Below are 13,297 nucleotides of genomic sequence, written 5' to 3'. Positions count from 1 at the left end.
TCAGTCACATATTTTATTACCTAGCTGTCCTACCATATATAAGCTGTCAATCGCGTGGGATGACTATGCCGTTGGATTGGCTTGGAGCTAACATGCCTTGATAGAAAAATGGCGTAAAAGAACTGTATTACGATTGCATGACGATCCAGGGGGTTGATATTAAGGTACTGTAACACGATGTCATCTTGTATGAGGTTACCTATACTAAATTTGTAATAGGGCTAGGACTACCTATTCCTCATCCTCTTAAGCCATCGATATCTAAATACCATGTCCCCTGTTTATTTAAAATCCTTCGAGTTCCGTGAGGTCCTTTTCTGTGGCACATGTCATAACATACCTATTGCAATCATACTCTAGGTATCCGGCTTGCTTACCTTAGGAACGTAGGAGTACAGGGGAGGGGCGCGTTTCGTCGAAGGAAGGATTCTTCAGCGGAGTAAAAGAGGTCCCCTTCAAAAGTAAGATCGCATGATAAAATGAAGCAAACAATTTGAGTGTTTATGTCTTTTATTGGAGTCGGTTATGGTAATAGCGATACTACTGTGTATACTCGACTCGGGATTCAAATGCTTTAGCACAGGTATGTAAAGATACAAATGAAAATTACTTAGCATATGCACATATAGTATCATATGTAGTTCGCGTGCAGAGCCGCTCCTGTGCCAATATGATGCGTGTTTGTAGGTATTGTCTCTACTTTTCGCGTTTGCCCGTTGACTGATCAATCAAGTTGTTTATAATCTTAATGACCTCGTTTCTCAAGTAGATACCTATATGTACATGTTTAGACGTTCAGGTGGTTCCCAAGGTGCCTAGGTACTTGACCGAATAGAAAAATTTTCTAATTGTTCACCGATGCTCGGCGATGTTTGCGCACTGCCTGATTATTTCTTATGTACACTTTTTAGTTGGATCTACACGTTATTAAGGATGGATAGAAGAGGTACCTATCTACCTAGTACTAAGGTAGGTAGTCAGCCCTAGAGGAAGTGGATCGGGATGGATGCCGCAGCAAGTCATAGAGTGTATCCACGTTGTTGGAACTCGAGATGCCATATGTTACCGCGGAGGTAGCTAGTGATCTCATGCATTTTGTCTTTCTTTCTTTTTTTAATTTAAAAGAAAAAGAAAAGGCATCAAACGGGGTATCGGGTTGCCTATGATACTTCGGTAGGTTATCTGTCGGAAAAGGGAGTTATTGCCCGAGCTACCTAGTATAAGTCTTATATATATTAGATACCTCGGTAAGTAAGAAGCATTACTCGGGGACTTTAAATAGGGCATAGACACATTTAAATCGTTATAATGTATTTGATGTCTTTACATATGTAAATCTAGCGGGCGTGACGGAATTGTGTTCCAAGCGCTCAGCGAACATTATACTAAAATGAGATATGATAGGTACACTAGCATGGACGTTTTGGATCCATGTCTTCGCTGAACTACACTATATCTGATGCAAGATATTCACATCGTATTGTTACGGTCGCTATTCTCCCGTTTAAGTCCAGATGGGGGGGTCTTACACATCGGCGGCATATATGGCTCACTTTGTTCATCGCAAATGCTGGCCTATTGACGATACATACTTTAGACATTGGGACGAAAAGAAGAAAAATCGAAAATAAAAAGAAGCTTTATGTAGATTGAAAACGGGAAGTGCGGATGCTACCCACCATTTCAGGGGAATATGGATCCAGGGGTTAGAACCCCAACGCGGATAAGCGCCAGGAACAGTAGTATGATTGGACCGCGGAAGCTTTGGTCAGGTTAGCGATAATAGGACTTAGCGCACACCGGCGTATCAATCACTTTTTCGCAATTTGATGTCACCATGGGGTGTAAGTTGGTTAGTGCGAGACTTCACAATATATACTGTGTTTTTATGTATTGTACAATACCTAGGTACCTTCCAGGCTACGTCGTTTGAGCGAGAGGTTGAGACGCCAATTCCTACGAACCCCTGAATTTTAGGTCGAGTCTTCCTCCTCGCGCTTGTCATCAATCAGATTCAAGCATTTAAGCCTTGCCGCGCCATTGGCTTGCTTTAGTACATACCTCAGTACATGGATAGTGTCGATCGATAGGAATCTTGTTTATTATGGTACATAGCAGTTGAAAACCCCTAAAAAGATAAATTCCGGGAAGCAAAGAAAGGATATCACGCGCTGTCGTTAAGATGCAAGCCCAATCATCTGATCTGATCTGGCTGTTTGGTCCTCCGCGCGATTTGCGTCTCCCATGTGCGAACGACCCATTCCAGCGGGTAGACGGATGATGTGCCGTGGCTGCATTGGCCTATCTAGGGCTCCAGCGGGTGTCCTGATTGCTTCTTTTTCGCTTGACGGATATCCTCTCCCTATTCGGTTTAGATAGCTTTACTAGGTACTTGGATACCCGGGTTTAAATGAGAGCTACTTAAACGGACGCTATAAGCAAGTGCGTAGTTGTTTGAGATTAAGCCAAACGATTGCTTGAGATCTTTCCCAGCATGGAGAAGAGACCCGAACCGTAGATAGAACATCACGGGAAGAATGGGAGATCGCTGCAATCTAATAAGACCGTTGCATGGCAGCTGAACACTACTCCTCTCTTAAGCTGTTGTGCAACCGCCTCAAAACGCCGCCGAATCTGATAAAAGCAGGTATTCGTAGTAGGTAGTACATTAGGTATCTAGTGTTAGTTGGCTTCGTCTTTTGGTATCTAGACTTATGGTCTAGGTTAACTACCAATTTTTTATTTATTTTTTCTTCAATACCTGTAAGGCTAGTAGATATCCACTAGTACATACACTAGCAACAAGGGTCACAAGAGCATTAGGATCGTCGTGTTCTAGAAGAAGCCAAAGTATATTAATTAATCGAGTTCCATTCCGATGATCCTCTCTTGTTAGATAAGGTCACGGAGTAGGTATAGTGTATAAATGGACTGGGTACATTATAGTCGGTTTTGTAAGTAGATGAATGATAATACCCTGGAAGAGGAATCGCTTACATACCTGGAGAATAATATAAAATAGTGGCGGATCTAATCATGTAATAGTATCGTGAGATTGGGATCCTAAGCTTAGCACAATCATAATCTTTTGAATATTGTTTGATTTTTAAATATATGGTTTGCTTATTTACCTACCTCCCAAATTCCATTCTTCCTTTTCCATTTACTCATGTCATTGCATGGTATAGCCAAAAAGATTGTCTAATCAATAGTTTAGTCGTTCCCCTGCGTATGTATAATTTGATTTATATAGGAGGTAGCTATGTTCTCAGGTTTCTCATCCTCGATATATATTCTTTTAATAATACTTTGGTCTAGCCCATTTCCTAAGTAAGTGATGTATGAATACTTTATAAGGGCCTCGAGCTCTTTTGCAATTTTAAATACCTACATAGTGCAATGATATATGTAGATATTTGAGGAATGTGCGTAGATGTGCATACATATTCGGATACTAGCCTTGGCTATTAATGCTAAGAATCTAAGTTGGATTTAGTAAGACATGTGGGAAGTAAGGATATAATTGTCCAATAGGCTATCAGATGGACATTTTTGCTTTGGAAATTCTAGAGACACAAAAGTGACTTAGGAGAGACAGTGCAATTTCCTAGGAAATAGCACTGATTATAAATAAGTAGAAAATGAGGACTACATAAAAATGAATAAGTCGTACCTACAGTACCTGTGTACATACATGTATATATGTATTGTACCTGGACACCCTTGTCGCCTGCACTTACACGCTACACTACTATATGCAGGGCCCTGCACCGTTATGCAGGGGAGGAGGGACTTCTCTTCCAGGATAAGCTCCATTTCCAATGTTCTTGGCATTAATTATCCTTGTTCATCACCCTCATTTTCCACCCACTCGGTTTTTCCCACTTTCGTCTTGACTCTCCGACTTGTCAGTCACTTGTTTTTTTGTCTTGTCTTGTCTGATTTGGTTCTGGTCCGTGGTCCGTGATCCGTGGTCCGTGTTGAATCCTCGTTTACTTGTTTACTATTATCAGCCAGTCAATCTCTTTCGTTTTTTGCTTTCTCTCGGCACTCGCTTTCCTTGTCGATTGTTCGTCTTCTCTGCGGCGACAACTCTCACCATAGTCACTCGTTTTATCCCCAGCGACAAGGCGACACTCGAACTGATAAGTGGAACGATCGGTCGATTAGAATAACTGCAACAGGCCCTGGTTATCAAAGATACTGCTCGTAGAAGATACCGAAGGAAAGGGGCACCGAAGCAAAATACAGAGTCTTGTTGTGATCCTTAGGCATTCGACGAATAATCAAGACAGCCGTTGCACAAGAACTAAGAACTTGAAATCATTTCTCATTCCAAGACCCAGAGCTCGGATCTCGCAAATTAAGCAGTCACAAAATCGGGTTCCAGCATTCATCTGCCATCAGCCTATCTTACAGGAACCATTGGTCTGTTGTGTCCGTGTGACTTTGAGTATTCTCTCCTTTGGAATCCTCTGGCATCGTATGCTACGACTCGCGGATATTCCATTCCAGAAATCTCCTTGAATCGATTTTCGTTTCTCTCATTCTCTTAGACCAGGGAACAGGATTGGCTCTTTTCGAGAAAGAGGGACAAGGTCATCTCGATTTGCTTGTCTGATCGTCGGCCGGCCCATGTGCATATTCATGCTTGCTTCGCTTTCGACTATTCAGGTTACTATCCAGGTTCCCCCATCGAATCTGTGAAACGCTCCCGACACGATTCATCCCGTCTTCAGGTAAGCCCCTCCAATACCTTTCTCCAAAGCATCTTGCAACTTCTTCCAAGGAATTGTTTCTAGGTACTATTCTAGAAACCAGGACTATTGGAATATCTACCAATCAATTTGCATTTCACGCGGCACTTCCTGTATTTGAACTCTCCAACACGTCTGTGTTCGCACCGGTGCAAGCCCCTTAACCTCATCTCCTACATAATATCAATAGCCCTAATTCATTTAACTAATTATACTTCTTTTTCGTTGTGGACAGGGATCACTTTGTGCTTCCAGAGTCGACTTTTCCGTCATTTGGCACTGCCTAAATCTAATAGTAAACCTCGAGACGTATTCAAACCTCACTGGAGTCGATCGCTTTCGGCAATTTCGCTTGCTTTCATTAATGGGATAAGGAGCATAATACCATCTCGTTATCTTATATCTTAACTTGTCTTCCACCATATCGAACTGGTTTCTTGTCGCAACTGAGAATTTCCACCCGGGAACGAAGGACGAACGCCGGTATAATTCACAATGAATCGTTTCAGGACTAAGAAGAAGGCCAAGGATGAGATCTCAACGCCTAGGCCTTCGCAGGATTCCGAATCGTCTATGCCATTTCGGCCATTTAGAAAAGGGAAAAAGACCCAAGAACCAGAGAAGGTCGAGATCGATATTTCGGCCGCCCTACCATCCAATGACGAATTCCGTACTAGTTTGTTAATGACAGGCCTTTCAGCCCGGTTCTCCATGCTGCGGGAGCAGGATGATCCAAACACCAAGATCGGCAAGGCAAGCGATGACAGTGTTCTCTTCCCTAAGCGACAGTCCAGGTTAGATTACGGTGGGTTCCGCGGCTTGGGAGATATTGCCGAGGTTGAATCGATAAGAGCAGCAGCTCCTTTCGCTAGGAAGGCCTCTTATAATTCAGATGATGCGGACTCGTTGAAGGCGAGCAGTGTCATGGGACGTTCTAAACCGACTGAGGGTAACAACCTGTTTGGCGGGCGCCAGAAGATCTACAAAATTCCGGTTGGTACTAGTTCGTCGAAAAATCTTGACGGCGGAATGAGTGGACGAGCCTTGTACGATGACGATGTTGCCTTGTCTGCTTTTCAGCGTTGGAGGCAAGCAGAGAAGGAGCGTAGATCCTCAGAAGAAGACAGGGAGGAAAATGAAGAGAGGAATTCAAGCTATATAGATGCGGATGCACCCCGCGCCGATTCACCAATACTCGATAATTACAACCAAAAAAGAGAAACCTCTTCGACAACATCATCCATCCCATCATTAGCCAGGAATTCGACCGCCGCAACATCAGTAACGTCTTCTCAGCGGACTCCTTCTCTAATGGACTGGCAGCCGTCAGCTAGCTCTACTACGGGGGTAGAGAGGAGCGTGACACGTGCCAGAAGGCTATACGAGTCTGGGCTAAGCAATGATCTCCATGAGCAGCAGTCCTCGGCTCTTTCCCGTGTCGACACTCTGACACGACAGCGTACTTTTGGTACTCTAACGCCCGATCTGGCCCAGAATTCGCCTTCACCTACGACACTTGGATTTGCCGATCGGTTTAGTAGCGAGCGAAAGGTCCTGGCAAAGTCTAGCGCGCCGAACTTACGATCTATGAGCCCCTCCGCCACTGCCTCTCCTATCGGTACTCCAGACCTCGGCAATCGTGTACCCAGCGCGACCGATATGCGATCAAATTTCGGGGGGGCGCCGCCGCTGAGCCCTCCAATAAGCGAGACGGAAGAAAATTCGATACTTCAAATTCACCCCAATGACCGAGGAAAAGCTACCGCACTCGGGGTCTTCCAGAAGCCCTTACAACCATATGATGAGTCCAGGTATGCTCAACGGCAATTACAACGGCAGCAGAGCCGGGATATGCTTACGCAAAAGTCTCGGGAGGACTTGAACTTGTCTTCCGTAACTAAGAGATCCAGTTCATCATCGTCTGGAACAAGAAGAGAATTGGAGCCTAAAGTTTATGTGGCTCCCACCGAAACCGGGTCTGCGTCAATTGAGCCTACAACGTCGTTCTTGGCTGATCCTAATGACTCGGATTGCTCTCCTGTTGCGTCGCCTAAGTCAGGCGCATCTCCTCGCGCCTTGTTGAGACGTCCATCAGACCGCCAACATCCAGCCCTTCGTGACTCTACGAAGCTGACGGAATCCGATAACCAATCTGTTCCCAGGGAGAATTCGTCGATGTCACCAAATTCGAAAGGTATCTCGCCCGCAGATTCACCTACTCTAGGTCCAGCTCCTGGTGCTGGACTAAGCGGTATGGTGCGGCAACACTTGCGAGGTGACAGTAGTGCCTCGTCAATTTACGGCGTCATACCTGCTACGTCGGGTCTAGAATCTCGTTTTCCAGCAGGTCCAGAGGATGCGCAAGATTTCCAAGGATCAGGAGTAAATGCGATTCCGTGGGAGCTGCCCGATGTGGACCGGGATTGGACATTGGACTTGGACGTCAACGAACCAATGCTAGACGTCCAGTCTCGGTCGTCTAATGTGCCTACCACCGAAGAATTTGCGGACAAAAATACCAATGCAACTAAGGGTGACGACCGAGATGAATTCGCTAGTCAGCTAGCGGATGGGGCGCGCCGAGTACGTGAACGACTAACTACGTATGTTGAAACCGACAGTCGTTCTTCCTCGCCTCGACGGTCGGAAGAGCGGGTAGATGGAAAGGAGCAGACATCTAATCCACGACAAAATGGGTTAGCTCTTCTACAGACAAAGAGCAGTCAGGGATCTCTAGTTGACCGAGGCCGGGAGCCTCCCCAATCCAAGCCTATGAAGATGCTTGGTCTTGGGGCTTCAAATGGCTCTCAAACGGCAAGCTCGGCACGGGAACATGACGACCCAGAGCAGCAATCAGCGGAAAATGATGCTCATGCTGGACTTCGAGCATTTAGACAAGCGAAGCGCGAATTACAAAAGATGAAAGAAGCAGAAGTAGAGGTTAGACATCAAACACAATCTCAGGATCTTGCTCTAGACACCGATTCTGTACGATCGACACCAACTAGACAATTACCCCCCGGACAGCGATCCCCCGAACGCGAACGGAAACCGCCGCCTATATTTTATCAGCAACGGACGTTCAGTGAAGAGGGAAAGGAGGTGCAGAACCTCGCATCCAGAGGACAGTTGAGGAATGACCGCGATAGAAGTGGTTCGGACTCTAGCAACGACGGGCGGTCAAATGTGCGGCCCCCGCGGAATCTTCAAATTGGTTCCAGTGGAACCGCTGCACGACCTCCAATGCGCTCTCCAGGCCTTCCCGGCACGGATATCAAAGGGTCGCCAATCATGCCACCGCATCCGTATCCAGGGTCTAAGAGATCTAACCCTGCAGCCACTAGCAACCTCCGCGTACAGACGTCTCGCGGGTTCGAATCGACCCAACCCTCACCTGTCTCTCCTATGCCATCACCGTTCGGCCGTAATACGCCGACCTCTGGTGTGGTTCCTTCGCCTCGATCAGGAGCATCTCCGAACCGCGGCTACGACAATGCAAGTCCGACCACAAGTGATAGCACAAGACGCAAAATCAAGACCAAGGACATTTCAGATCCTACATTCGTCATGTCGACTTCCCAAGTCCCTACCGTAGCTCTGTCAGAAGCGCCACAGAACGTATCTCGCAGCAATAGTCGGGCTGCGCCGCCTTTACCCCCTATTAACCCGAGACGAAGGCAAGATTTCTCTAGCACTCGGGCTGTCTTTGACAACTTAAGCCGACGCAGCGGTAATGGCATGGAGGCAGAGGCCCTCGACCGCAAACGCCTCCGGCCGGTAGCATCCGATGCTTCAGGACTCCAATCAAGACCTCCTAGCCACGCTCCCCCTGCCGTTCCTACGCCTAGGAGAGCCGTGACTGATGGTGGCAAAAACCCTGGCATGGGATTGCCGGGTGGTATGATTTAGTTAGGAACAACGTTACCGAATCTTTTCTTCAGAGCTGTGTTTAATTCCAAACCAAACGGCCTGACCCTTGAGCATGCACGAAATGTAATGAGATACCAATTCCAGATTCTTTTTTTCAGCTCTTCATGAGGTTATGGGACGGTTGTATATTTTGTAAATTTAAGCTTGCACTTGGCATCACGCATTTGCGTTTCCTTTATGGTGGACAGACTTACATGGATGTCGCTTGCTTATGGGGCTGGCCTCGGAGTTGAAGCGGATAGGGGGAACTTATTTACCTAATCAGCAAAAGCAGGGAAGGAGGCGTATAAAAAACGCAGCTTTAGTCTCGGGATAGTTATACTCGTACCGAAAGATGTTATATTATAGCAGTTATATCATAAAACCATTGCTCTCTACGTGCCGCTACTGGGTGTCAGGGGGAAACCCTTGCATAGTACACTTATGCAGAAGCTCAAGGCAACATCTAAAGTTATAGCCAGCATTAGTAGTTCTGGGGAGTTTGCGGGGGATTTAACACGTGGAATCGGATGCGGAGTACCTAAAATGAATAAATACATCAGACAAACCAATAGCGAATGAATCCCGGTCTAACTCCCGGTCCAACTCCCAAGCCCCCGGATCATGGAAGATGTGATACCGCGTCCCCGAAAAGCTTACACGACCGAACTTAGTGGAACCCAATCAAGGTGTATTTATGTCGTGATGATCGTCATATTCCCTCCTCCACGTCTACGCCAAGTCTCTTTATCGTAGACTGCATCAACTCGATGACGGTTGAATGGGTCCCATTGCGACTCAAGCATCCTCTCTACGGCAGGTGATCATTTCTGGGCACTATGTTTTTTAGCGGTTAAACGTCAATATCCGGTTTGTTTCCCTTCCACTATCTGGGCGCCGTCTCATGGCATCCCCCAACTTGGTGAAAATAGCGACTGGCGGTGCTTCTGCCGGCTACGGTCCCATGCAGAAACCATCAAGGATACCATGGTTCGTCTTGTTAAAACCGACATGATGCCGCGATGCATCGGCCTGGTTCTAAGTCCGACGAGCCATGCCGACTCAGTGCCCAGGATTCCATAATTTCGTTTTTAAACCCCAACTTACCCGTCAACCGTGAATGGGTATGGGTTATCCGTCGAAGTAAAGTTATTAGTGATGGCTCCCTTCGCGATATTCGCAGCTCTTGGGCTGTTTTTGTCGGCTGCAAACGCGCAAGCCTGCACTCCGCTTACCCCGTCGGCGCCGCTCAAGGTAAGCGATGGTTATACCGCCCAGGTAATCTTGAACGGGTTGAGAATACCACGCAATATCATTTTCGATACGGCGGGAAACTTACTCGTGTCCGAGCAAGGAGGAGCTGGTATTAGGAGGGTCGTCTTGACTGAGAGTGACGGAAACGTCTGTGTAGCTTCAAGCGCCCAGTTGATCCCCGATACATCGGTGAGATATCTTCGGAAGTCGTGTGCGTAGGTCGTGTACTCACCATATAAATATCAAGTTGAACCACGGAATTGCACTCAGTCAAGATGGAAAGACACTCTTCGTCTCGAACATGGCGAGCGTGTACGCGTATCCGTATGATGCAGAAGCCGGGACTGTCGGCACCAGAAAGACGTTGATAGAGGGCATGAGAAGCGGAGGCCATATCACTAGAACACTCCTTACCCCCTCTAGCGCCCCGGACGTCCTCTTGGTCTCACGCGGCTCTGATGGGAATATTGACAATACGACTACCGATGTTGAAGCCGGGAAAAGTATAATCAAGACGTTTAAGATTTCGGAATTACTTGCATCAGAGACCGCAACGAACTATGTATCCGGGGGTGAGGTTCTAGGCTGGGGTCTGAGGAACTCGGTCGGCGTCGGCGAGGATCCGTCAACAGGTGGTATTGTATGCTTCGCACTTCCCCTTGAAATTGATCATTGTACGGATCGCTAACTGGGGTATCAGTGGTCTGTTGAGAACTCGGCAGATGACATCGTCCGTGGCGGTGTCGACATTCATAATGAAAACCCGGCAGAGGAGCTGAACTATCACGGCGTCATCAAAGATACGGAAAACTCCCTTAAGGGCCAGAATTACGGATATCCAGCTTGCTTCTCTGCGTGGCAAACTACGAATATTCCGTCGAATTCCGAGATTACTGTTGGCTCGCAGTTTGGTGGCGTAGCCGGAACTCCTTGTACGTGCTATTAAGTATATATCTAAGTTAATGATTGATTGATTGGTTGGTTGATCAATGGCTGACTTTCCCATAGTCGAACAGGTAACGGCACGCAGCTCATTAGAAGAAGTTGACGAGTTCTGCCGCGCTGAACGGCAAGGGCCGCGTCTAGTCTTCCCTGCCCATACGGCTCCGTTGGATATTAAATTCAAGGAAGACGGAAGTGCCGCCTACGTTGCATTTCACGGGAGCTGGTTAGTATCCTACCTAGTCTATCCATACACCACTCATCCTCGAATGCCCATCGGCTCTAACTCAATACTCCCCACAGGGACAAAAATCCTCCTGACGGATATCGGGTGGGCAAGATCGCATTCGCCAACGGCCAGCCCGTAGCAAACGTCACGGATACTGCGGCTGTGGAGTATATCCTACAGAACGAGGACACGACTAAATGTCCGGGGGCATGTTTCCGTCCCGTAGGCCTTGCGTTTGACAAGAAGGGTCGTCTATTTATGACCGCCGACATGTCTGGAGAGATATTCGTGATCACCGAGGTTTAAGCCCATTGCAAAGTAAGAGACGAAGTAGGTCCATTGAATCAGAGCGTGGGAGATCTTGTATATCAGTCTGGCTCCAAAGTAAATGTTGAACGCACGGGAGAGGGGAGTGTATAACCACATGTCAACGTGGACTAAGGAGTGACGTGATAGATTAGAATCCTGATATATTTGCGTTTCGGCACGACGATCTGCTGACGCCGAGAGCTTACTGATCTACATTATTTCATCTACGTGCGAATTCTTTTCTTATCATCATCCCTTACGTAGACAGGCATAATGTATTCCAACGAGGCGCAGACGGTAGGAAATAGACGATCGATTTCTTGAGGGTTCTTACAAGAAGCTTCTCCATCAGGAAAGCCTATCAAACCAAGCAACGGTCTAGGGCACATAAACTACTCTACCCTTGGCCTTTAACGATGCGTCATTCCAAGTCTCTTCGATGTCCTTGAGCTGCACAGACCAGGCGGGGGTCAGCTTCCAACTGGCCACCGTCGGAACCATTGTGTGCAGCTCCTTTATTAGCGCCGGTATGCTCCAGGAACCCGCTCCCGCTCCCCGGATAGTTAGGTCGAAAGACCGGAGGAGACGGGACGGGATTTGGGGAGTATGCTGAGAAAGACCCCCGATTTGGACGTACTGTACCGGCTGCTTGGCCCGGCTCAGCGATGTAAGTAGATGTATCATCGCGTCACCATAGACGTAATCTAGAATCACATCAACGTCGTGGGCTTTGGAAAAGTCAGTTTCGGCTACGGGATCTTGGAGCACGATATAATCATCGAGGCCGTCAACGTCGGCTAAAGTCGCGCTGTTCCGCGCGATGCCGATGACCTTGCCAGCCCCCAGCGCCTTAGCCGAGTGTACGGCCAAGCGACCACTAGCACTCGTCGCACCAATGATAACGGCGGTAAAGTCCTTGGGTAGGTTGGTAGTACGCTGAGTGATGGCCATCCAACTGCTCATGGCGGGATTGAGGTTCGCGGCGAATGATACCGGATCGACATGATCAGGCAGCGGGTAAACGCTGGTCTTATCGACGTTGATACGCTCCGCAAACGTGCCGCCCTGCATGGTAAAGACATAGTAAAGCTTGCCTGTGGACTCGTCTCTGGCGACACAGTCAACACCGAGGGTGTGAGGAAGCTCCCTGGCTGAGTAGTGGGCTCCTGAGGCGCGGGAGCGAACTACTTGGTGAACCCCAGCAGCCAAGACGCGGAGTTGGACTTGGCTATCTGACGGTGCAGGTGGATTGTCAACCGAGACATACCGTGGTCCTTGGGTCCAGGACTGAACTTGTGCCGAGTGCATATTTTATTGACTTGTTAACTTATTTATTTATTCGCCTCTTCTCTGGCTTTTTTTTGGCGGTTTTTTCCCCCTTTAACTTCTTAAATAATCATTCCGCAATCATCTTATATACTTATTATATTCGTAAGCTGAGTGGATTCTAAAAGTAAAACCCGCGTTTAATTCGCCTTAACGCCGTTCATAATCTGAAAGTGGGTATACTATTATTTCGAATCATTCGAGACTTACACTATGCATCTTACATACATTATGTACACATATAGACTAGAGGTTACCCTCCGGGCAACACAAAAGCCTAAGGTTTACACCGCACCATGTTTCTATACTATTTTTATTATTTTTATAATTATTATTATTATTATATTAGCAACCTACCCCCTATTAAACTGGAGGGCACCCCTACAATAGCCCAAATTTACTGCTATTACACGGCTGGACAATACTCTCAATACCCTCGAGACCTAAGTAATAAAGAAGCCTTAAATAGACGCATAAACTTATTCTTTTCATATTTACTGCTTTATAAGGCAGGAAAATTATCTGTAAGGTAGCAAGGCATGTGTCCCAAATAGGAAATTTTTACTCGCAT

At 47.0% G+C, this 13,297-nt stretch overlaps 3 protein-coding genes across 3 annotated transcripts; 2 read left to right on the top strand and 1 right to left on the bottom strand.

Annotated features, from left to right (window-relative positions):
• Nucleotides 1-5,252: 5,252 nt before the first annotated feature.
• Nucleotides 5,253-8,666, top strand: F5Y00DRAFT_250792 (uncharacterized protein; the record flags this gene model as incomplete). Its single annotated transcript, XM_048009768.1, has 1 exon — nucleotides 5,253-8,666. The coding sequence occupies one exon, from the start codon at nucleotides 5,253-5,255 to the stop codon at nucleotides 8,664-8,666; it is 3,414 nt and encodes a 1,137-aa protein (XP_047869556.1).
• A 1,158-nt stretch (nucleotides 8,667-9,824) lies between these two features.
• On the top strand, nucleotides 9,825-11,588 carry F5Y00DRAFT_270776 (soluble quino protein glucose dehydrogenase; the record flags this gene model as incomplete). Its single annotated transcript, XM_048012665.1, has 5 exons — nucleotides 9,825-10,109; nucleotides 10,168-10,560; nucleotides 10,621-10,852; nucleotides 10,929-11,088; nucleotides 11,166-11,588. The coding sequence occupies 5 exons, from the start codon at nucleotides 9,825-9,827 to the stop codon at nucleotides 11,395-11,397; spliced, it is 1,302 nt and encodes a 433-aa protein (XP_047869555.1). The 3' UTR covers nucleotides 11,398-11,588.
• F5Y00DRAFT_105351 (uncharacterized protein) lies at nucleotides 11,505-12,882 on the bottom strand. Its single transcript, XM_048003838.1, has one exon. It carries the CDS (start codon nucleotides 12,706-12,708, stop codon nucleotides 11,779-11,781), a length of 930 nt encoding a protein of 309 aa, XP_047869554.1. The 5' UTR covers nucleotides 12,709-12,882; the 3' UTR covers nucleotides 11,505-11,778.
• Nucleotides 12,883-13,297: the final 415 nt, after the last annotated feature.

This window comes from Daldinia vernicosa (assembly GCF_022497035.1).
Source record: "Daldinia vernicosa strain CBS 139.73 unplaced genomic scaffold F5Y00scaffold_3, whole genome shotgun sequence".
Lineage (NCBI taxonomy): Eukaryota > Fungi > Ascomycota > Sordariomycetes > Xylariales > Hypoxylaceae > Daldinia > Daldinia vernicosa.
Note: the sequence above shows the minus strand (reverse complement) of the source record. Positions and strands in the feature narration are given on the sequence as shown.

Coding starts and splice junctions, on each gene's coding strand:
- F5Y00DRAFT_105351 (XM_048003838.1), bottom strand. CDS start 12,708: ATGCACTCGGCACAAGTTCAGTCCTGGACCCAAGGACCACGGTATGTC.